A 23,347-nucleotide genomic window follows, 5' to 3' on the forward strand; every position below is an offset into this window, starting at 1 on the left:
GATAAACAATTCATAATGTGACATTGTGGTCCAATTATGGTGTACAGATAACAATAGTGAATACACAAATCATAATGAATCAATACTCAATAAATGGATAGATAAATATTGCCACTAGGCGTGATGGGATGAATGCCTAGTGGCAATATTTATCTATCCATTTATTGAGTATTGATTCATTATGATTTGTGTATTCACTATTGTTATCTGTACACCATAATTGGACCACAATGTCACATTATGAATTGTTTATCTATGTATGCTCACTGATGATGTCACATCCTGCGGGGGATATAAACCCGCCTAGTAACACTGATGCTATTACTTGAAAATGGCTACATTGAGATAGCTGAAACGTTGTAATCTCCACTGGTGAAATAAACACCTATTTGACACGGAGTGCGGCTTCCCTACTTTTTGCCTATTCGATATTTGGGATCCTTGAGTCGGACCTCTACAAGCCTGCACCCTACCCTTGGATATAATCCGTATTCACAGTGCCGCTTCATCCCTCTAATTGCTAGCTATATACTGTTGCATATATAACTACCTATATACTGCTACATACACTCGCCGGCCACTTTATTAGGTACACCATGCTAGTAACGGATTGGACCCCCTTTTGCCTTCAGAACTGCCTCAATTCTTCGTGGCATAGATTCAACAAGGTGCTGGAAGCATTCCTCATAGATTTTGGTCCATATTGACATGATGGCATCACACAGTTGCTGCAGATTTGTCGGCTGCACATCCATGATGCGAATCTCCTGTTCCACCACATCCCAAAGATGCTCTATTGGATTGAGATCTGGTGACTGTGGAGGCCATTTGAGTTCATTGTCATGTTCAAGAGCTTGTGCAGATTGTAGCCTCAGTTTCCTGTTCTTAGCTGAAAGGAGTGGCACCCGGTGTGGTCTTCTGCTGCTGTAGCCCATCTGCCTTAAAGTTCGATGTACTGTGCGTTCAGAGATGCTCTTCTGCCTACCTTGGTTGTAACGGGTGGCGATTTGAGTTACTGTTGCCTTTCTATCAGCTCGAACCAGTCTGCCCATTCTCCTCTGACCTCTGGCATCAACAAGGCATTTGTGTACCTAATAAAGTGGCCGGTGAGTGTATAGAACTACCTATATACTGTTACATATATAACTACCTATATACTGTTACATATATAACTACCTATATACTGTTGTATCTATATAATTAGTAAGCTTAAAAAATGATCCGCTCTCTGACTGACTGACAGATCTGAGTATTCTGGAGGGGCGTTGCCTTGTCTTCTAATCAAAAAAATAATTTGCATTCTTTATTGAGCAGAAATGACGACTTTTACAGTAGAAACCTCCTCCAATACATACAATGAAATATCTCACTGGAACTGTAGCCATCATACTTTAAGTTATAACACATTTAACACAAATTATTAAATTATATTAGAAAATAGGATGATATATGTCCTGTATCTCATACAATAACCCCATGGATCACTGTCCTAGGAGCACACCGCTGAAGTCGGACTCCTTCACCAGCACCATCCAGAAGTCAATCCTGTTTTCGAAGAATAGTGACACATATTGTCCCGCCTGTGGGGAATAAAGGAGGGTTAGATTATTTAGAGGGCTTGTCTGGCTGCAAGCAAAAATAGCGCCACCCCTGACCATGGTTTGTGCTGGTACTGCTGCTCATCTGTAGATAAATGATTGGAGTTTAGTAACAATACCACGTGCTACCCAGGGTCAGGAGAGGAGCTGTTCTTGGAAGAAAATAGACATGTTTTTACACCTTTGGATAACCCCTTGGAAAATACAATATTGTATTCCAAGATCCTGTACTGTTACATTTGCACATCCCATCTCGCCAGGATTGGATTTCTGCTGTGTTATAGTCTATATAACACAGACATGGCACTGCAAATCCTGCATCCCAAAGGGCTATGTACAAGGTCAGCACTCTGAAGGTCCATCAAAAACGAAGGCTTCAGCTTTATTCCCCCAATAGTCAGTAATTTCAAAGTAAAACAACATATGGATAGCATATATCATCTGACGCGTTTTATAATAATAATAATAATAATTCTTTATATACACCATATTGGTCATTACTTATAGATCGCTGTCTGTCAACTGAACTGCAGGACAGACACTGTAATAGTCTGTACAGTGTCTGCACTGCAGGCTTCCCAGGTTGACAGTGAGTCCTTGCATCATATTTCTTTATGATGCAAGGACTTCTGTCTTGTGTGATGCGTCAAGCCCGTGGGATCGGACCAACATACAGGTCCGTTTCAGGGCCGAACAATGTTCATGCCTTATGCTACATTGCCTAAGAATTTCTTATTCCCATCCCTAATCCTTGATTTACCCAATGTACAGATTTGTAGCCAAAATTGTAAATCCATCCCATTAGCAGGTTTAAGGTGGTCCTTGGAGTATCCTAATACGATGCGGCTTATCTATGTCTTCCCATCTGCCAGTGGACAGTCGGTCCAAGATTGTATTCACACAAGGTGCAGTGTCTGATAAGATATTATATTCTCTGTTCTTTACCTGGATATACAAGACTCCATTTAACGTGATGGTAGCTGTATCCTCTCTGCTGATAAAGCCGCCTACTTGCTGCAGAGACCTAGTAAAAGAAGATACTTGTATTTCATGATTGTGTCTGGACCCAACTTTTGTCTTCATATTTTGCTCTGTTTTTTTGTAAATGATCTATTTCGCTCATATACTTACATATTTTCCTGGCACAGGGACAGGATACAGAGCTGGAGATGCACAAAGCCCTGGGGATCCCGGTGCTGGGGATTTTTCTGAAGATCTGCAAGTAGACAGAAACCTTAAGACTCAATTTACTGAGCAAGCTGATTCTCACGACTACGGGGACAATGTTGTCCCCAGTCAATCACATCTTGATGGTTGCAGCACCTGTGTCATGGGCGTGTGAGGTCCGCTCATGTGCTAAAGACTTCTGGGAATAGGACCTGCTCAGGGGCATAACTAGGAGAGGCAGGACCCCATAGAAATCTTCTGAATGGGGTCCACTTCCTGCTTAAAGGGCATCTACCACCAGGATGAAAGACTGTATGCAAATGAGCCTTAGGGGCTCCAGGTGTTAATGAAGCCTGGAGCCCCTCAGGTTAATTTGCATATAGTCCTTCGTCCTGGTGGTAGATGCCCTTTAAAAATATACATACTACACTCATATACACACACTTTTATATACATAAACTTGCAGTTATTCACTCATATACACACATTTAGTTACGCCCTTGGACCTGCTTTATAATTGGCATGTAAAGTAGTCAACTCATACATAGGGCCATAGAGATAATGACCTTCTGTATGAGCCCATAGAGATACATGGGGATGAGCGTTAGCCATGGAAACAACGGCTAGCTTCCAGTCCGATTTGTGGGGGCTTGTACGACAGGAATTGTGCCTATTGCCTTGTTACGCCACCTCCGCGCCAGGGGGGACGTACCTGAGCATCACCTAAGCCCATTCAGACTTCATTCATCCTGCTCAGCCTTTTACACTTGATTTATATGTCTCCTGTCACTCACCTATTTGGAGTTTTGCAAAAAAGAGGTAAAGTCCAGTGAATGGAGCCGTATATCGCCCGCTGGTTACGTTAAGGCCAGCTCCTCTGTAGAAGGATCCTTCTGAAAGAGGCTGCAAGCAAATAATATAGTGATGTTGGTACTGGTCCAAAAAACTTTCAGATACCTGTCTCCAACCACTCACCCGGTGATAATTCTGAATTTCCATCGTCTCCCCAGATTCCACGGGAATATCACTGACACTCCTGCAGGTGAAGGCTGCAGGCACTTTGGCAGGGAGCACACTGGGAGACGGATAATGATCCCCATCCTTCTGTCTCAGAAGAGCGTCTGTCAGGATAGAACATTTTTGTGTTATCGTGCAGTATCTGGGCTCATTCACAGCATTATGAAAAGTTTGAAACCCACAACACATATTTTCGCTTTTATCATTAAAGGAGTTCTTTGTACCCCAAATGAAAGAAGCAGCCGGCCAGACATATCCACTCTCCGTTCACTACCTGTGGAAGCCACAGAGATAACCATTCCAACTATCTCCATAAGCGCCATGGTGAATAGAGTACCATGGTACATGTGCAACCAGCATGTGTAGAAGCCCATCACACCTGCAGTGCAAATATGTCTTTCTGCCTTCTCTTTTCTGCATTCACAATATAATTGTGTGTTATAACTTACCCTGCACCCTGACAAAATCCTCTGATAAGTCACAGGGCTTTGGTTTGAATGCATTTCAAAAAACAACATGTGACTTATCTGTGCTGCAGACTCCTCAGCTCTCAGCCCCACCTTAGTGCTCCTGTATAGCTCCTCCCACCCCAGGCGGTGACCTCTGTGAAAGAGCTGGAGGGAGGAGCTGTACAGGAGCACAAAGGTGGGGGTCAAGAGCTGAGGAGTGAGCAGGGGGAGGAGCTGTACAGGAGCACAAAGGTGGGGGTCAAGAGCTGAGGAGTGAGCAGGAGGAAGGAGCTGTACAGGAGCACAAAGGTGGGGGCTAAGGAGTGAGAAGCACAGACAAGTCACATGTTGTTTTTTGAAATGCATCCAAACCAAAGCCCAACCCCTGGTACTACACAGAGGATTCTGTCAGGGAGCAAGGTAAGTTATGACACATAATTATATTTTAATGCAAATGCTTAGAAAAGGCAGAAAGACATATTTGCACTGCAGCTGTAATGAACTTCTGTAACCTGTCTTTAGTGAAAATGAGGTCCCTGGTGACAGGTTCCCTTTAATAATTTTGGCAAATTTTAGGATTGTTATAAGCCAGAATCTCAAGTGTACATGAGCTAGAAGCTGCTGTAGATGTCATCTATAATTCATGTCATATTCCTATCAGTGGGTTAGTGGCCCAAATCTGCAGCTTCTCCGTGTAGAATTATGAACATGATGTGGATTTGTGCAGTATTTGGCTCTATTAGTTATTCTTTGCAAGAAGATTATTAGGTAACAATGATGTGGGGCAGATGGGAACAGGTTATGGATTATCTATTTCTAGATCTTGGGTTACAGGATTGAGTTGTGATGTTTAGCTTGAAGCTTTTGGGCCCGATAAAAAATCTGTAGCAGCCCTTGTCACCTATGATGTATAATTTATCGTATTGATCTTTCTGTATAGTGAAGAGACACCTTGGGCCTGGGTGTGATTGGGCCATCTGCACTACCTTTTGATAACAGCACACAACTATGGTCAGGCTGTAAAAGAAATGGACTGTGCGCTGTCTAAATTACATGGACTGATCACATTGCAAATAGGGGACTCCATGCATCATAGTGGTCTATCATGCAAGGAGTCCTGGCTTCCTCATGCATACATCAGTATTGCCAAACCATAATCATTATCTGCGTGGAAGCTGGGACTCCTTGTATATGACACTATGATGCACAGATTCACTTACTGTGCACTGTGGTCAGTTCATGAAATCTTGCCTGCTTTTCACAGACAGACCATGGGTGTGTGCTTCCAGCCGTAATAGAAATCTGCTATCAAACTCCATCATGATAAACCAGGGACATTACTCATAGATCCAAGCACCATGACTGTGGTAATCTTCTTATATTTGTTATCCATGGCCTCCTTCTCTCTAAAATCTACTTTAAAATTATGCCAATTAGGCAGAAGGTTTCCTGGGGAATGTTACTAGAGCCCCTCAGTGCTGTAGCTTCACAGGCTGTTGCACTGTGCTGGAGCACTTCTCCCCCTCCCACTGTGTGTGAAAGTACATCAGGCTGAGGGGAGGACAGTGTAACAGGCTGTAAAGCTACACCACATAGCGCCCTTTAAGCCCCTTATCATAATTTTAAAGGTTAGAATCAGGAGATGTTGGCTTTGTCTCACATGGAGAAATTGGCGGCAGTGGAGCAGGATGCTCAGGAGAGATACATGTGGGTGTGGGGCCCATGGCTGGCTTTTAATGATTCCCAGGAGTTCAGGGACCTATACGGGGCCTAGAGTCTTTGACTTCTCGCCATCTATCTGCTTGCTTTCCTCCTTTCTGTTAAGTGTCTTCTTTCCCCTCGTGTATTTTTCCTAATGTGTGTGTCTAGGGTTGTTACTTTATGTTTCTGTTTTATGTTTTCTATTGGTTTGATATCCTAAGGGCAGGAGGCACTAGGATCACAGTGATGGAGGTGAACCATTGCATCACTCCTAAATGCCTAGTCTCCCGACATGAGATGATGATTGTGTTGGAGTTCACTTCTTTGACAAACTCTTATGGCTCACACCATACAACATCTTAAGGCAGGACGACGCTGTGATCACTTTCTGATATGCCATGTTACCTCATAGTAACCCACAACAGGAACGCATTATAGCCATGTCACTCACTTCCTCTCACTGGGTACTTTGCAATACTTGGGTTCGCTGCCCACCTATGGATAGATGGTCCTTACTTTCTTTTTTTTTTCATTTTTTCTGATAGTGACCCTGTGTGCCCTGCTGCAATCCTTTCTTAATATTTATTTCAACACTAATGTTACCTCCATTGTTATATGTATGTATTGTATACTGTTCTGTTTATTGTTATGCTTCAACGTAATTTTAAAAGTTGATTTTAGAAGGAAGAGGCCATAGTATGTTCTCTCTGTGTTTGTGTGGGTTTCCTCCGGGTGTTCCGGTTTCCTCCCACACTCCAAAACAGGTCGATTAGGCCCCTTCCACACTAGCGAGTGTGATGCGATGAACTCGCATCACACTCGCAACGCAAACTGCCGGGAACGCACGGCCCGAACGCTGCACCGCGGGAGTGAACTCAGCATGTCAGTTCACTCCCGCGGTGCAGCGTTCGGGCCGTGCGTTCCCGGCAGCTTGCGTTGCGAGTGTGATGCAAGTTCATCGCATCACACTCGCTAGTGTGGAAGGGGCCTTAGATTGTGAACCCCATTGGGGACAGGGACCGATTTGTAAAGCTCTGTGCAGCGCTGCGTAATCTGTGTGCACTATATAAATAATTATTCATTATTATTATTACATAACAAGTTTATAAAGATTACCACAATCACAGTTCCTGGCCACATCCACTATATATATATTCAGTTTGAAAGCTTGTAACAACTTTACGCACCGCTCAGGAGCTGCAAAAATTGGGAAAGTTTCTTCTCCCTGGAAATATGATTGACGGGATGATGTCTTGAAGGTGCTGGAGCGCCAATTGGGCCTGAGTGATGATTCTGAAAGTAAAGAAGAATTATATAACAAATAACACAGACACACTGATAATCCAAAATTCAAACACTTTAAAACTTTAAAAACATAATAATTCCAATTTGTTTTTGTTATTGCATAAACACTCTGGTTTTGTACGTTCTTAAACATTTATTGTAAAAAAAGAATAAATATTAATTCCATGTATCTGAAAAGGTTTGTGTCAGCATCATGATGAATCTGAATAAAGCAATCAACAACATTTCCTGCAACAACTCTGCTACTTGTGAATTAACTCTAAAAAGTGAGCAGTTTAATGATGTCATACCCTGCCACAGTCTTTCCTAGTGGCATGATCATGTAATGTGGAGTAGCAGTGGTGTCATTTGATGCTGATGGACCCCAGAGCAAAGTCTGTGCCAGACCCCGACTATAATGAGTGGTTTATAGTACTTGTCTTCTCATATGGGAAAGTGACACCTTACACCCTAAGCCTCTTGGACCCTGTTACTACCACACCCTCTGCACCCCTCAGGTTACAAGAGTTGTCAGATTCTGCATATTCCAAAAAACACAGACATAACACGGACAAGACATCTTTATAAAAACATTGCCATTATCTTACAAAAACTAGTTTGTAAACTTATCGGCAACTTGCCTGATGTGAGTCCATCACACTTAGGGTGCTGTCACAGGGTGGGTTCTTGGTGCGTTTTTAAATGGACTGAAAGCGTGTGTGTTTTAAAACGCATGAGTTTTTGCATGTTCACCATGCGTTTGGCTTTTAAACGCACTGAAAACACATGTGGTTTTGCATATTGACCATGCGTTTGGCTGGTTTGAATCCTGTATTAACTTTTTCACAGCAGCATAAACTTCCACAAATGAAGAAAAACAGATTCAAACCAGCCAAACGCATGGTCAATATGCAAAACCACATGTGTTTTCAGTGCGTTTAAAAATGCACCAAGAACAGATCAACGTCGCACCATGTGACAGCAAACTAAGTGAGTCCGGCATGCTAAATTTTACTTGCATTGCCCTGCCTTCTTGTTCCTGATGGACAGACTATGATATTCTGCTGTATGGAAAGCTCTGTTACATTATTGGGCACTTAAAGGGGTTGTCCACTTTGGGCAAATAATTGGTATGGTTTGTATAATAATAAGTTATACAATATTCCAATATACTTTCCTCACGATTTTCTAGATCTCTGCTTGCTGTCTTGCTTTAGATGTTGTTAGATGAAGAAGATGTTGCAAATGTAACAGGACCCTAGATGATGTCATCCTGGTCAAATAATAAATAAATATACTTTTTGTATCAATTCCTTGCAGTTTTCTAGATCTCTGCTGGCTGTCCTGCTATGGAAAGCTTCTATTCTTACTTCCAGTGGATAGAAATCTGTCCATGGTCATGTGATGGACACGTAGGTGCACGAGTGGTTAGTATCATATATGATTACTCTCTGTGATAATAACGGCTCGTGCACCTGCATGTCCATCACAAGACCATGGACAGATTTCTCTTCACTGGAAGTAAGAATAGAAGTTTTCAATAGCAGAACAACAAGCAGAGATCTAGAAAACTGCAAGGAATTGATACAGAAAGTAGATTTATTTATTATATGACCAGGATGACATCATCTAAGGTCCTTCTATATCTGCAACATCTACCTCATGTTTATATCTGATCACATTGAATCACAGCAGACTCCATGGCACATAGGGAGATGTAGAATTCCATGGAGAATGGGAGAGTTAGAAGTCCATGGAGGCTGCTGTGATTTCATGTGATCAGATATATGCATGGTGTACAGATTGCTAATGTTGGGAGGCTAATGATGTCACATGGCATGCTGAGAAAAGGCATGGGGAGGAGTAGATGGGAGGGGTCACCAAGCAGGACAAGCATTCTCTGATGCCAGGGAATATAACATTAAGTTGATTTATGTGAATGTAAGGGAAACTATTTTCAGCTAATATAAGGGTGTCAGGTAGTTAATAGGGCTCTATGGGAACCTGTCACTAGCTGTATATGTGCAAATGTGGTGACACGTTCCCTTTAAAATTATTCATGGAAGTCATGGTCAAAATTTGTAGCACTGCTTAGGATTTATTATAGAATAATCATTTTCTGATCTCTAAATTATGTGATTTTGAGTTGTTTCAAGTAACAGAAGATGATGTTCTATACACAAACTTGTAAATGTCATGCATACAGAATGTCTTACTCGTAACGAATCCTCATGTCCTCTTCGTTTATGCTTTACTTCACGGTCAGAGTTCTTCAGGAAAAACAGCCAGGAGTATTTGGGGGACAGCTTGTGAGTTTGTGCTCCTGTCTCTTTCCTCAAAACCTTCTCCACTGTGGGGTCACTTTTTTCAGGGGGGGTTAGCACAGGAATCCCGAAGGAGGGTGAAACTGTGATGGAGGTAACCTATGACATAAAAAACAAAATAAAGGAAATATATCATATTTAGAGGATCAATGTTAAAACTATTTATGAACATTAACCAAACTGGATGGTCTTATGTCTTTTTTAAAGGAAACCTACCACTACAGATCTACCTTTATAGGTGGTAGGTGCATATAACGTATGTAAAGAGAGCACTTTTTAGGGCTAATCCTTTACTCCCCTCTATCTTTTCTAATCTTTAATCAGGGTAATATGCAAATTCTCTAACAAGGCTACTGGGGCATGGAGTAGCCGGAGCTGAGGCTACGCTGTGAGGCTACTCCACGCCCCAGTAGTCTCTTTGATCCTCCTACCCAGACATCTTCACCTGTGCACACTCGTCCGTGAAGCCGGAGTTCTGTGCATGCGCAAAACACAGGCCAGTGGTTGTGCGATCTCGGCTCCAAAGCCGGAGCTACTGCGCATGCGCATAACTCCGGCTTCACGGACGAGTGTGCACATCTCCTTGTAGCTGCGGGCTGAAGGTGTCTAGGCAGGAGTATCTAAGAGGCTACTGGGGCGTGGAGAAGCCGTACAGCGTAGCCTCAGCTCCGGCTACTCCACACCTCAGTAGCCTCTTTAGAAAATGTGCATATTACCCTGATTAAAGATTAGAAAAGAAAGAGAGAAGTAAAGGATTAGCCCAAAAAAGGACTATCCTTATATACGTTATATGCACCGACCACCGGATCTACCTTAGTAGGTAGATCCGTAGTGGTAGGTTTCCTTTAACTATGTAACTATCTATCTATCTTAAGCAGACTTTCTGTTTTTTCCCCCTTTATTCATTATTCTGTTACACGTTCCTACCTTTATGTGGCAGCTTTTCCGAAGGGGTCTGAAATTGAGACCACCCTTTATCTGGTCTAAGCAGTAACACAAAATGTGCAAAAAAAAAATTAAAAAGACAACTTCACTAATAAAGCACAATTTCTAAATCAGTGAAACTGCACCCACATTCAGAGAAGAAACGAAAAGTCTGAAAAAATGATTATTTTGGGCGCACACAAGTAATAAATGCATGCATTCCCCCCAATATATCTGTAGATCTCTAAATTAGTGTTTTTTTTGCAGTAGTGTCTCCTTTTATGTATTTGACATCCTCTCCAAGTGAACCCGATACCACGTTTAATTCAATTTGGTAGAATTATCGTAATGTTAATCCTGATGGTCAGTTTTAGTGCTATTTAGATTCCATTGTATCAGAAATTACAAAACTTTTTTTGGTTCTGTGTTTGTATATTATGCACCTCCCCCAACTTCTCACTGTATTGAACTTTGTGTGGTTACAAATGTTTTGTTAAATCTAGCAAAATATAAACCTATGATTTAACCTTTTGATTCCAAAATTTTCAAATGTCCTTTAAGTGACTGTGAGCCCAACCTCCAGCTTAAAGCGAGATGGTTCTGAGCGTCTGTGTGGAGAGATTGTAGTCATCCCACCTTCACTTTCACCATTAGATACACACCAAAAATCTTTTTTGTGGCATATGGCAGATCTGGACAAGAGAAATCTCAATCTTTTACTTGTGTATTTTGTGAACCTATCTATATGAAAAGAAGCTCAAATGTAACATAAAAGCGAAAATAAAACTCAAATTACAATAAAATATTACCCAAGATTAGCATGTAATATCAAAAATTAATATATTAAATTAATTTTACTATAACCTATTCCAACTTTGTTTCACTAAAGTATCTATAATTATATCTAAAAATATGTAAAAAAGACATACCTCAAATTTAGATCCTCTGTTCTTATGGGTACAGGCAGGACAGGCACTGAGAAGAACCAAGAGGACCCCCATAGTAATGGTCATGAGCACGCAACGCAGGGGGACAGGCTTAGCGTCTGCATTCATTGCACTCACTGTAATAGCTGCTGATATACTCAATCACGAATATAAGGAAACAATAGTAAAGGAGGTTCACACACAAGTGTCCTCAATGATGTTCTAGGCTAGATCTTTTCAGGATGCTCTCTGCAAATGATCAACTATGTTAAATTTGCTCATGAAATGAATGAAAAAATACTAATATGATACTCATACTCAATAAAAAGTAGCTTGATAACTCTGTCCCCACACTCTGCTGCTTTTTGAGGTCAATGTTGTCCCCCGTGCGGTTGTCTCCGCTCTGGCAGTATCTCCTTCTTGTGACTGTCTTGTCCTCTCAGTTTAGATAACAGTACCCAACGCCCCACACGCACACATATTGAGAAGCTCAGAGAGTGCTTGTTCCAAGAAACAGAGTTAGAAGAAATTTGAGTGAGTGTAAAGTTTTAAGATGCAGACAGTAGGAATACATGGCTCTTAATTCCCTTTTGGCTCTAGGTGGTCTTAAACTTTGTGCAAGTTCTGTGTCAGTATTTGCTTGTGACCAAAGTTCCTCTTAGTTGTGTACTTTAAAGGGGGAACAGTTGTAATAAGACTCGTCCCGGAGAGACCCACTGGGGAATCATCTTTTTAGTACTACCCAGGATATTTGTCTTACACTTCAGTGTATGAATCGAGGAGCACACAGGCGTTGCTATGCACATGTTCCCAATCACTCACACTTTTGGAAAATATGGCCTTCAGCTTTTTCAAAAACACTGTCTCCGCTGTGAAGACGAGTGTTTACTGTAGAAAGGCCAGCATGTCTACTGTGTGTACATAAAGACTGATGAGCTTTCACATAAGGAGCATTCAACATAAGAGGATCAGGGACAAATGGTAAGGTTACAACCATGTGTGAAGACAAGGCCAAGTATGCCGGACAGGCTCCTGTAGATAATGCACCCACTCACATTAGGAAGGAAACTAGAGAAGCATTGCATGATACTGAAGACAGGAAAAGGAGGGGTAAAGAGGAATATATTTATTGAGGCTAAAGCAAAAAAGGTGATCCATAGAGCTAAACTTACTTATTAGTATATATTAGATTTTTAGAATCCTTCAATTATACAGTTAAAAAAGAGCTGAAAAGGCAATTTTCTCTTGCATTCTTGGCAACATTCTCAAAGTCACCGAGATTGTCTTAAATTTTCAGACATTGTTCTTGGGTTTGTTCAGGCACAAAAAATAATGGAGCTATTGAAAATCCCAGCTGAATTCAGGTATTTCCCAAGAGGCAGGACATAAATTTTACCAGCTAGAAGTTAGTGACTATGTTTTTGCACTTGTCCTGACGTTTCTTTGCCTGGTCATGCCCAAAATGTATTTTTACCCTTTATATCATTTACCATTGCAGAGCTTCCATCGCTTCTTTATTGTATTTTGTTGCTTGTCAGTGTTTTACTGACAGGTAACATAAGAAAGATAACCTATTATAGAGAAATACACGAGTTAGATCTTGGCACATTTGAAATGAAGTCCCTGGAATGAGAGTCATCACAGACTCTGCCCTTTATAGAGGGATGTTACCACTGGATGTGGGAGACTCATTTCCTCACTTTGGATGGCAAACCTTGCATTGAAATCAGCCTCAGAGATGGCTAAATAAAATGACATATCTTTATTGACTCTCACATAGTCATACAGCAAGTGGATACAAAATGAAGATTGACGCATTTCAAAGCATCAGCATCTTATTTTCGTTATGAACTCAAACTTTAAGCTTATAAGTGTTACCCAAGGTGTTTCAAACCCGGATCATATTGGCGTTATCCTGCCCAGCCGGTTATCACAAAGTACACCAGATGCACAACGCGTTTGCAACATATCTACCTGAGCCTTCTATTAGTCACGGTCAGGGTGATTTTGCTGCAACCAGCAGGATTAGGACCTACACAGTAATTTGCATCATGGTCACTCAGCACATTCACAGTGTGGTGAGGTGCGGCGCATGCACGGTGAACAGACCTAATAGGATATGGGGTCATGAGAAAGCTGCAGTTTGTGTGGCTAGTACATGACCTCTGCACTTGGTTGACTAGACTCATTCAATTGACATTGGCGGAGTAAGTGGTCCGTTGTTTGCGTCCTGCACGTACACACATTTATGTGAATGAGGCCTTATCTGTACAAGTATCGGCAGGAGATATAGCTTTCAGATCCATTGTACCTCCCTTAAACTCCTTGCATGTATCTCAGCACAATGCTATAACATAGGCAGTTTGAGCGGTAGCTCATAGCCACCAAAACCACTGACCAAATTTTATACTGAGAAGGACCTTCACCCATGAAATCCTCCTACATCCGTGCATGCTCTCAATACACATGTACACAAGAACCATTTCAGGACCTTTGAAGGTCCTCAAAGGATCCTGAAACAGCAGATTAAAAGCAGACAGAAGGGACGCATCCTCCATTCTCCAAGAACCTGATTCTAGTACCAGATGTAGGAAGCGATTCCAGACTTGTAGGGATTATAATATTCATGCAGCCCAGGGCCCACGGTAGTCTTAATCTGCCTCTGGGTAATGTAGTAAGGAGAAAGTCCGTCCATGCTGGCATTGCCAATTTGTTGTTTGACACCCATAAGGCTGATGTTTGACACCACTGTTTTACATGGTGTCAAACAATTTACATTTCATGGACTAAGCCTTAGTTCGCCAAAAAAGTATTAAATACGTGAAACAGCAGAGTAAAAGATATCAAATAGACACAGAATAAAACCTATTAAAATGCAAAAGCAAAATGCATAGTGACCATATGTTCTGATTTGTATTTTGTTCACTCTCTAAAAGCTTGAAGTAATAAAAGCCATAAAATCATATAAAAACATATAAAAATTTCAATATATCAGTGTGGATAGAATTTAAAGCAGTAAAATGGAATTCACCCGGCAATATCCACCAGATTATAGGTCAGACTTTTGGCAAGTGGTAATTGCTGAATACAGTTCAGAATTTCAAAAGCTGGAGCCATTTTATAAACTAAGCGCTCATATTATTTTACTACACGCTTGTGTGTGGCTGATAATTTTTTGTAACATCAAACTTCTGCATGTCCTTGAAACGCACTTGTCCAACTTGAAGTGTCCATAAAGATGGCCGATGAACCATGGTACATCCATCGGCTCGGCAGTGCTCCTTCTCGAGTCCAAGTATCTGAAGTGCAGTCATAGGACTCCATCACCACACTATACTCCCGAGCCATGCCGTGCCAGTGACCTCCTGTCACATAGATTCTAGAGCCAACGGTGGTCATGCCTCCATTCTCGTGAAGAGTATGTAAGAGCTGCACCTAAAGAGATAAACAGACAATAACACTGACAATTACTGACCAATGAGAAAAAGTGATTTATGCAGCAACACATCCCACATTTTTAAGATTAGTAAATTAGTATTGTTTTATTTGTGCCTGATATTGCAGATCAGCCCCATTTACAAAAATTACTTTATTTATATAGCACACACAGATTACGCAGCGCTGCACAGAGTTTGCCAAATCAGTCTCTGTCCCCAATGGGGCTCACAATCTAATCAACCTACCAGTATGTTTTAGAGTGTGGGAGGAAAGCAGAGGACCCGGAGCAAACCCACATACAAACTCTTTGCATATGTTGACCTGGATGGGACTTGAACCCCGGTCCCCAGAGCTGCAAGGCTTTAGTGCTAACCACTAAGTCACCGTGCCATTTACTTGGGGTTATCCGTTTCATTATACATAAATGTATATCTATTTTTAACATTTACGATTGCAGAACAATCTAGTCTGATTAATGGTGTTTATTTCCCTGTAAAGAAAATTTTGTGTAAAGATATTATACAGTGGTTTGGTTTTTTATTGTTGCATTTTTCGAATGGTGTTTTTTTTGCCATTTTACCAATATGTATCTCTATAAGCTTTCACAGACACTAGAAATGCTGCATGAAAACCCCATAATAAAAACAAGTGAAATGCAGTTATGAAACATTGAAATAAAAGTGTGTGTGTATAAGTAATTACATGGGATTTACCAAGTATTATTGTTATCCCCTACCCACAGGTTAGGAATAACACTGTGATCATGGGAGTCCGAGTGCTGATACCCCAGTGATCAAATTAATAGTTCTCACTAATTGATGGAGTAGCATGTCCAGCATTGGTCCTGCCACTCCATTCACTGTCCATGAAAGTACCAAAGATAATGCTGGCGGCCATTGGAAATAAGTCCTGGACTTGTCTCTGACATGTTAAAAGTTGTTGAACTCATAATGTTTAATGTGTGTAAGTGTGGGGGGCAGGATATTAGGTAATTTACCAATATACATCTATTGAAAGTTCTGCACCAATTTCTTGATATGTAAAGTGGATCCTCCTGTCTTTTACTTCATCAGCCAGAAATTCCGGTCCATAAAATGGGCGCAGATGGAGGTTCATGTGATCTCTATCTGTCCATAAACAATTGCACTCCCAGGACTTTATGAGAGTATTTATAGGCAGGGCGATTGTTCAAGGACAGATTGAGATCACATGACCCTCCATCTGCAGCCATTTTATGGTCAGGTATGTCCGGCTGATGAGGTAAAGGACAGGAGGCTTCACTTTACATATCAAGAAAGCGGAGCAGAACTATTAATAGATGCACATTGGTAAATTACTTAATATCCCTCCCCACACATACATAACAAAAAAACCATGAGATAAAGTTGCCAACCCCTTTAAGCATACCTCCCAACCGTCCCGTTTTGGGCGGGACAGTCCCGTTTTTTAACCCTTGTCCCGCCTGCACGGACCGTTAAGTGAAAGTCCCGGTTTTTTTGCGGTTTCACGGATTTTTCCGTTTTGTCCCGCCCCCGAGTCCCGCCCCCCCGAGTCCCGCCCCCGAGTCCCGCCCCCGTCCTGCTCAGGATACAGAGAAGCCAGGGGGCGGGGTACAGCGTCCTCCTCCTCTCCAGCTCCCGGGCTGTCTGCTGCAGAGCCGGCACCTCCCCCATCCCCTCCCCTGGGAGGCAGAGCCCTCCCTGTCCTCAGGCTGCCACTTGCAGGCACATGGATGGATGGATGGATGGAGCAGTGCAGAGTGTCATATTCTCTGCACTGCCCCTGCACAGCAGCCCCAGGGGATCATCCTCCGTGCAGGCAGGAACTCTCCAGCACTGCTACATCAATGGCTCCCTGCCCCCACCTCCTCCTGCTCCTCACTGAAGTTCGTCTGATGAAGCAGAGCCGAGTGTGTGCAGCTGCTGCAGTGTGATAACAGGTACTCTACAGTGACTGCAGGCAGCAGCTAAAGGGTTAAACACTTTCCTCCATAGACCCCCTGCCCCCATCCCTAACCCCCCCAGTGCCCTTCTATTCTGCTTTTATTGTACCATATACTTAATCCCTTAACCCCTTAAGGACGCAGGGTTTTTCTCTCATTTCTCGCTCTCCAACTTCAAAAATCCATAACTTTTTCATTTTTCCGTGTACAGAGCTGTGTGAGGGCTTATTTTGTGCGTAACAAATTTTACTTTCCCGTAATGTTATTTATTTTAACATGCCGTGTACTGCGAAGCTGCAAAAAATTCCAAATGTGGAAAAAATTTTTTAAAAAACCGCACATGTCACGTTCTTGTGGGCTCAGTTTTTTCGACTTTGACTGTGCACTCAAAATAACACCTCAGCTTTATTCTTTGGTTTGGTGCGATCGCGGTGATACCGGATTTATAGGTTTTATTGTGTTTTAATACATTTTCAAAAATTAAACGCATGTGTGCAAAAAAAAAAAAAAAATTTTTGCCATCTTCTGACGCTAATAACTTTTTCATATTTCGGTGCACGGAGCTGGGGGTGGGGTCATTTTTGGCGAAATGAGCCGACGTTTTCATTGCTACCATTTTGAGGTCTGTGCGACATTTTGATCATTTTTAATTTCATTTTTTATGTGATGTAAAAAGGTGTAAAAGTCGCATTTCGGACATTTGGGCGCCATTTCCCGCCTCGGAGGTCACCGCCGCCCGTAACCGTTTTTATATTTTGATCGGGCATTTTGGGACGCGGCGATACCTAATATGTCTGTGATCTTTACTGTTTATTATGTTTTATATCCGTTCTAGGGAAAGGGAGGTGATTAGAATTTTTAATATTTTATAATTTTTTTTTATTTTTAAAACCTGTTTTTTCTTTTTTTTCCACTATTTCTTAGACCATCTACGGTACATTAACCCTAGATGGTCAGATCGCTCCTACCATATACTGCAATACTTCTGGCTCATTGTAACGAACCTGCAGAAGCCATGTAGCCTCGTGTCAAAAGAAGACCCGAGGCTACCACGGCAAACGATCGCCGCCCCCGATGACGTTCGGGGGCACAGCGATCGTAAAAAAGACTTTGCCGGCGACAATGACCGACTGCGGTTATTAGCGGTGGGGGTTTTCTGCAACATGCAAAACCCCCCACCTTGTATGAAGAAGACTCAGCCCGTGAGCCCTCTTCATACACTCCTTATACTCTCTGCGTCGTAGAGCTACGGCGCAGAGCGTTAAGGGGTTAAAGGGGTTTTCCCACAAATACAAGTTAGGCCCTATCCATAGGACAGGGCTTAACCTGCTGATGTGTGGGGGTTTCAGTGATGTGACCCCCATAGATCATGAAAACAAGGGGTCTGTTGGGGTCCACATAAGGTCCATGTCATCGCTCTATGACGGTAATGGAGCAGAATGGTCATACACGGCCGCCTGCTCCATTACTCTGACGGAACAATTTTTGCGTTTCCATATTTCACTCCCCACTTTCAAAAATCAATAACTTTTTTATTTTTCCACGTACAGAGCTGTGTGCGGCCTGTTTCTGCGTAACAAATTATACTTCCTAGTGACAGTATTAAATATTCCAGGCCCTGTACTGGGAAGCGGGAAGGAAAATATCAAATGTGTTTTTTATGGCTTTCACTGCGCGCTCAATAGGACTCCTCCCCTTTACTGCGCTCCATAGGACCCCTCCCCTTTACTGCGCTCCATAGGACCCCTCCCCTTTACTGCGCTCCATAGGACCCCTCCCCTTTACTGCGCTCCATAGGACCCCTCCCCTTTACTGCGCTCCATAGGACCCCTCCCCTTTACTGCGCTCCATAGGACCCCTCCCCTTTACTGCGCTCCATAGGACCCCTCCCCTTTACTGCGCTCCATAGGACCCCTCCCCTTTACTGCGCTCCATAGGACCCCTCCCCTTTACTGCGACAACGAGCATGTCCCCCCCCTAGACAACGAGGATTTCCCCCCCTAGACAACGAGCATTTCCCCCTGCTAGACAACGAGCATGTCTCCCCCTGACCCCTAGACAACGAGCATGTCCCCCCCCAAGACAACGAGCATGCCCCCCCCCCTAGACAACGAGCATGTCCCCCCCCCCAGACAACGAGCATGTCTACCCCTGACCCCTAGACAACGAGCATGTCCTCCCCTGTGGCTGCGTGCCCTTTTTTGTGTGTTTGTGTTATTTTTGTCTTCCAGGACCGTGCCTGCTGTGGACTGCTTCGGATTCGAAGGATTACGTCTATGACCGACATTTCTAACAAATAAAATGGTCAACGAGGGTGTGTCTGCGTCTTTTGTTCAATAAAATTTTCTGAAAACGGTGTGATTATTTATTTTTTTGCGACACTCTTCATAGTTTGCCGTAGTAGTGGTGCCGGCTAGGTGACGGTGCTCATTACTAAGGGCTGGCCTTAGTGTTTGCCTTAATTTTTTTGGCAAATTTACACTAACGCCCATACCATTACCCCGGTACCCACCGCCACCAGGGGTGCCGGGAAGAGCCGGGTACAAACCAGTACCTGACCGTCTATAGATGGTCAGGTGTTGGGGCGGCTGCAGGCTGTTATTGTTGCGCTGGAATAGCCCCCTAACAGTGACCTATCCCAGCTCAGTAATGGCAGGCTGCTGCTGCTTTTTTGTATCTGGCTGATTTGAACAATAGGGGGCACCCCATGCCGTTTTTCCCCCCCATTTTTTTGTAAAAATGGGGGAAACAGCCTGGGAGCCCCCTTTAAAGGGGGGACCCCACGCATATTTTTGTCAAAAATTTGAAGAAAAAACGGCATGGGGTGCCCCTATTTTTCAAATCAGCCTGATACAAAAAAGCAGCAGCAGCCTGCCATTACTGAGCTGGGATAGGTCACTGTTAGGGGGCTATTCCAGCGCAACAATAACAGCCTGCAGCCGCCCCAACACCTGACCATCTATAGACGGTCAGGTACTGGTTTGTACCCGGCTCTTCCCGGCACCCCTGGTGGCGGTGGGTACCGGGGTAATGGTATGGGCGTTAGTGTGAATTTGCCAAAAAAATTAAGGCAAACACTAAGGCCAGCCCTTAGTAATGAGCACCGTCATCTAGCCGGCACCACTACTATGGCAAACTATGAAGAGTGTCGCAAAAAAATAAATAATCACACCGTTTTCAGAAAATTTTATTGAACAAAAAACGCAGACACACCCTCGTTGACCATTTTATTTGTTAGAACTGTCGGTCATCGATGTAATCCTTCGAATCGGAAGCAGTCCACAGCAGGCACGGTCCTGGAAGACAAAAATAACACAAACACACAAAAAAGGGCACGCAGCCACAGGGGGGGACAGGCTCGTTGTCTAGGTGGGGGACATGCTCGTTGTCTAGGGGGGGGGGACATGCTCGTTGTCTAGGGGGGGACATGGTCGTTGTCTAGGTGGGGGTACATTCTCGTTGTCTAGGTGGGGGTACATGCTCGTTGTCTAGGGGGGGTACATGCTCGTTGTCTAGGGGGGGGCATGCTCGTTGTCTAGGGGACATGCTCGTTGTCTAGGGGGGGCATGCTTGTTGTCTAGGGGGGGCATGCTCGTTGTCTGGGGGGGACATGCTCGTTGTCTAGGGGGGGGCATGCTCGTTGTCTGGGGGCGGACATGCCCGTTGTCTGGGGGGGACATGCTCGTTGTCTGGGGGGGACATGCTCGTTGTCTAGGGGGGGGCATGCTCGTTGTCTGGGGGCGGACATGCCCGTTGTCTGGGGGGGACATGCTCGTTGTCTAGGGGGGGACATGCTCGTTGTCTAGGGGAGGACATGCTCGTTGTCTGGGGGGGGCATGCTCGTTGTCTAGGGGAGGACATGCTCGTTGTCTAGGAGGGCATGCTCGTTGTCTAGGGGGAGTGGAATATGCCCCCCAATTATATACATAAATATACATTGGTGCCAGTGGATGCGTTGAAGGTATGAGCAGTGGCGTGGCCAGGGGGTGTGGTTAGGGGGCGTGGCTAGGGTGTGGCTTCTGTGGGTAAAAAAATCGCCGCGGCGCGCAGAGAAGACTGGGTGTGAGATTGTCAGGTTTGGAGACCCTAAACCCCATTTGCATTAGAATACTGTATATTGTGTATAACCAATAATTCTATAATTCTAATAAAACTATTTGCTTTTTTTAACTTACATCAAAAATATCTCTTAAGAAAGATGTTTTATGGAATTTGAGCATACCCACCTTTTTCCATAGATTAGCTTCCGGAAGATACATATAAACTTTTTTGGTGTTATCAGCAATAAGATACACAGCTCCTTCCAGGGCACAGCATCGAGGGGAGGAGAGGTACTTGGGGATGAACGGAGATGCAATTAAACACCAGCTGTCTGTAGGTCACAAAAGGCATAATCATTACAGACTTACCTACATAACAATTGAGATTATGACCGTTTTTTTCCAAAGGAACTCAAATTCAACAAATTTGGTATGTTGACCTAAATACAGTAAATAATGTTTATCCCTGTAACCTTTTTCCCTTTGGGATAATACCCACCTTCTTTGCTAGCAGTACAATGGTGTGATAAATGTGACCAGGGAGGCCTTATGGTATGCAAATTCACCACTTTCCCCCAGCCTCAGCTTAATTGGCCTAATTGGCCACTCTCAAACAAAGGACCATAAAAACTCTTAAACCACTAGGTTGACAGTTATGGAGTTAAGGTCCATCTCACCAGAAGAACAAATACATCTTTGGATTGGTGATATACAGGTGATCACGGTGGTGCGATTTCTAGGACGCTAGAACACCTGGTTCCAGAGATATCAATATCTCTGGATAGGACCATAGCAAATGGGTCAGGTTTGGTATCAATGCGATCCAGGGATTCACCCGGATCTAATGATACCAGAACCATGACCCTACGACTTCCCCTTGAGAAGCTATGGCTTCTCCAGGGCTCTGGTTGTAGTAGGAGGGACCCATGACTCCTCCTGTTGGGTGGGCAGAGGTGTGTCTGCACCTGATATAAGCAGGCACCTCTAAGGGTTTATTCACATCGCCGTCTGCGGGAACGTACATGCAGCCGCATGTACGTCCCCATAGACGGCAATAGCGGCACGGTGGGGATCTGGGCCGCACACCGCGTGTGAATGTACCCTAAGGCTGCAGAGTCTTTTATCTGGGAACCATTGTAACATCAAGAGCAGAGAAGGATCTTAAAGGGGTATTCCGGGAATATGAACGTCTGACACAAAAACCCATGATGATATAAATAAATGAATACAACAATACTCAATGTCATTAGTTACAAAACGGAGCTAAAATAATATGATTTTATGATTTACAAAATTTATGGCCTCTCTAAAGTAGGTGGAGTTATCACTAAGATGGCCGCCACTGGAAACTACAAGTCCCAAGAGCCTTTAGTTCTCAGTAACTCCTCCTACCACTTATGCTCTGCTAACAGTGATGATCTAACAGGTTTTCTTGCTCTGTTACCATAGTAATGATGTGTAACTGCCATCACAACAACACTGGCCATACTGGATGCACTGCAACCAACCGACTACAGCCAAACGTAGTGGTGATCACATGACTCTGCCCAGGCAGGTACAGGACATGTGATGTGGACATGTGACCAGCAGCCATCTTCTGTCCTGCAACGGACCGTGCGGAGGAAATTAACGGACTGATTAAAGGGCCAGTAGCATTTTAATTCTTCATTACAGTCTATGTCATCAGCATTTTCTGCTAAGGGGAGCAAAATTTTAAATAACAACTAATTACACATTAGCTTATATTTTGAGTGCCCACTTCTATATGAATTATGCTGATTCCTGGAATACCCCTTTAAGGTAACACACTTACTGAACTGCTGTTACTTGTAGTGCTACTCTGTATTTTGTACTTTGTGTAACTGTATATATCTCTACTGTATATATTGTTTTGTCTAGTGTGCCCTTAAGGCAATTAAATATAAAATCTAATCTGTGTTGCTCTTTTATCTCAATCCACAAATTACGGACCGGGCTTATATTAACACCTTGCTGACTGAGGACGAACCATATCTTCCTTGTGCCGCAAGGGGTGTATGGAGAAAGCTCACGAGCTGAGCTCTCTCCATACACACCGGGTAATGGCTGTATAAAACAGCCAACACCCGCCTGTCACTGCCGCGGTCGGTGCTGGCACCGGTCGCGGCAGTTAACCTTTTAACTTACCGTTAAATGCCGGCCACCATCTTGGATGGCTGATCGCCGCCACCCTGGAACGTCATCGGAGGGCGGTGATTGGTTGGTATGGTAGCCTAGAGTCTCATTGAGACTCGTAGGCTTGCCATGTGCAATGATTTATAATAGCCAGCAGAGGGCAGGCTATTAAAAATCATTGTAAAATAGCTATATACTGCAATACAGTAGTAGTATTAGCAATCGGACCCTGCAGGGTTAAATTACCCTGGAGGATCCAAAATAATGGTAAAAAAAATTTTTTTAAAAAAACCTTCAAGGGTTCAGAACGTTGCGGTTTCCTTCACAAATGTATAGGAAATCCTGTTCAGGTTTTGACCCATGAGGACAAGATGCTTGAAAAA

At 43.3% G+C, this 23,347-nt stretch overlaps 2 protein-coding genes across 3 annotated transcripts in view; both read right to left on the reverse strand.

Moving 5' to 3' along the window:
• Nucleotides 1-1,227: 1,227 nt before the first annotated feature.
• On the reverse strand, nt 1,228-11,787 carry ERFE (erythroferrone). The gene is made up of 8 exons (XM_072139603.1): nt 11,394-11,787; nt 9,433-9,639; nt 7,120-7,225; nt 3,741-3,886; nt 3,560-3,668; nt 2,730-2,814; nt 2,544-2,622; nt 1,228-1,580 (listed from the first exon to the last, which is right to left on the reverse strand). The coding sequence occupies exons 1-8, from the start codon at nt 11,517-11,519 to the stop codon at nt 1,482-1,484; spliced, it is 957 nt and encodes a 318-aa protein (XP_071995704.1). The 5' UTR covers nt 11,520-11,787; the 3' UTR covers nt 1,228-1,481.
• A 1,346-nt stretch (nt 11,788-13,133) lies between these two features.
• The window catches only part of KLHL30 (kelch like family member 30), a 42,273-nt gene continuing 32,059 nt past the window's right edge, over nt 13,134-23,347 (reverse strand). For both annotated transcript variants that reach the window (XM_072143254.1, XM_072143255.1), the window contains exons 7-8: nt 20,997-21,142; nt 13,134-14,825 (exon numbers count right to left, since the gene is read on the reverse strand). In XM_072143254.1, coding sequence (XP_071999355.1) covers nt 14,574-14,825; nt 20,997-21,142 — 398 coding nt within the window. In that variant the 3' untranslated portion in view covers nt 13,134-14,573. The remainder of the gene's footprint in view (nt 14,826-20,996; nt 21,143-23,347) is intronic.

This window comes from Engystomops pustulosus, chromosome 3 (genome assembly GCF_040894005.1).
Source record: "Engystomops pustulosus chromosome 3, aEngPut4.maternal, whole genome shotgun sequence".
NCBI classification, from domain to species: domain Eukaryota; kingdom Metazoa; phylum Chordata; class Amphibia; order Anura; family Leptodactylidae; genus Engystomops; species Engystomops pustulosus.

Coding starts and splice junctions, on each gene's coding strand:
- ERFE (XM_072139603.1), bottom strand. CDS start 11,519: ATGAATGCAGACGCTAAGCCTGTCCCCCTGCGTTGCGTGCTCATGACC. Junction 2,815..3,559: donor TTTTGCAAAACTCCAAATAG/GTGAGTGACAGG, acceptor GTCTACTTGCAG/ATCTTCAGAAAAATCCCCAG. Junction 1,581..2,543: donor ATGGAGTCTTGTATATCCAG/GTAAAGAACAGA, acceptor TATTCCCCACAG/GCGGGACAATATGTGTCACT.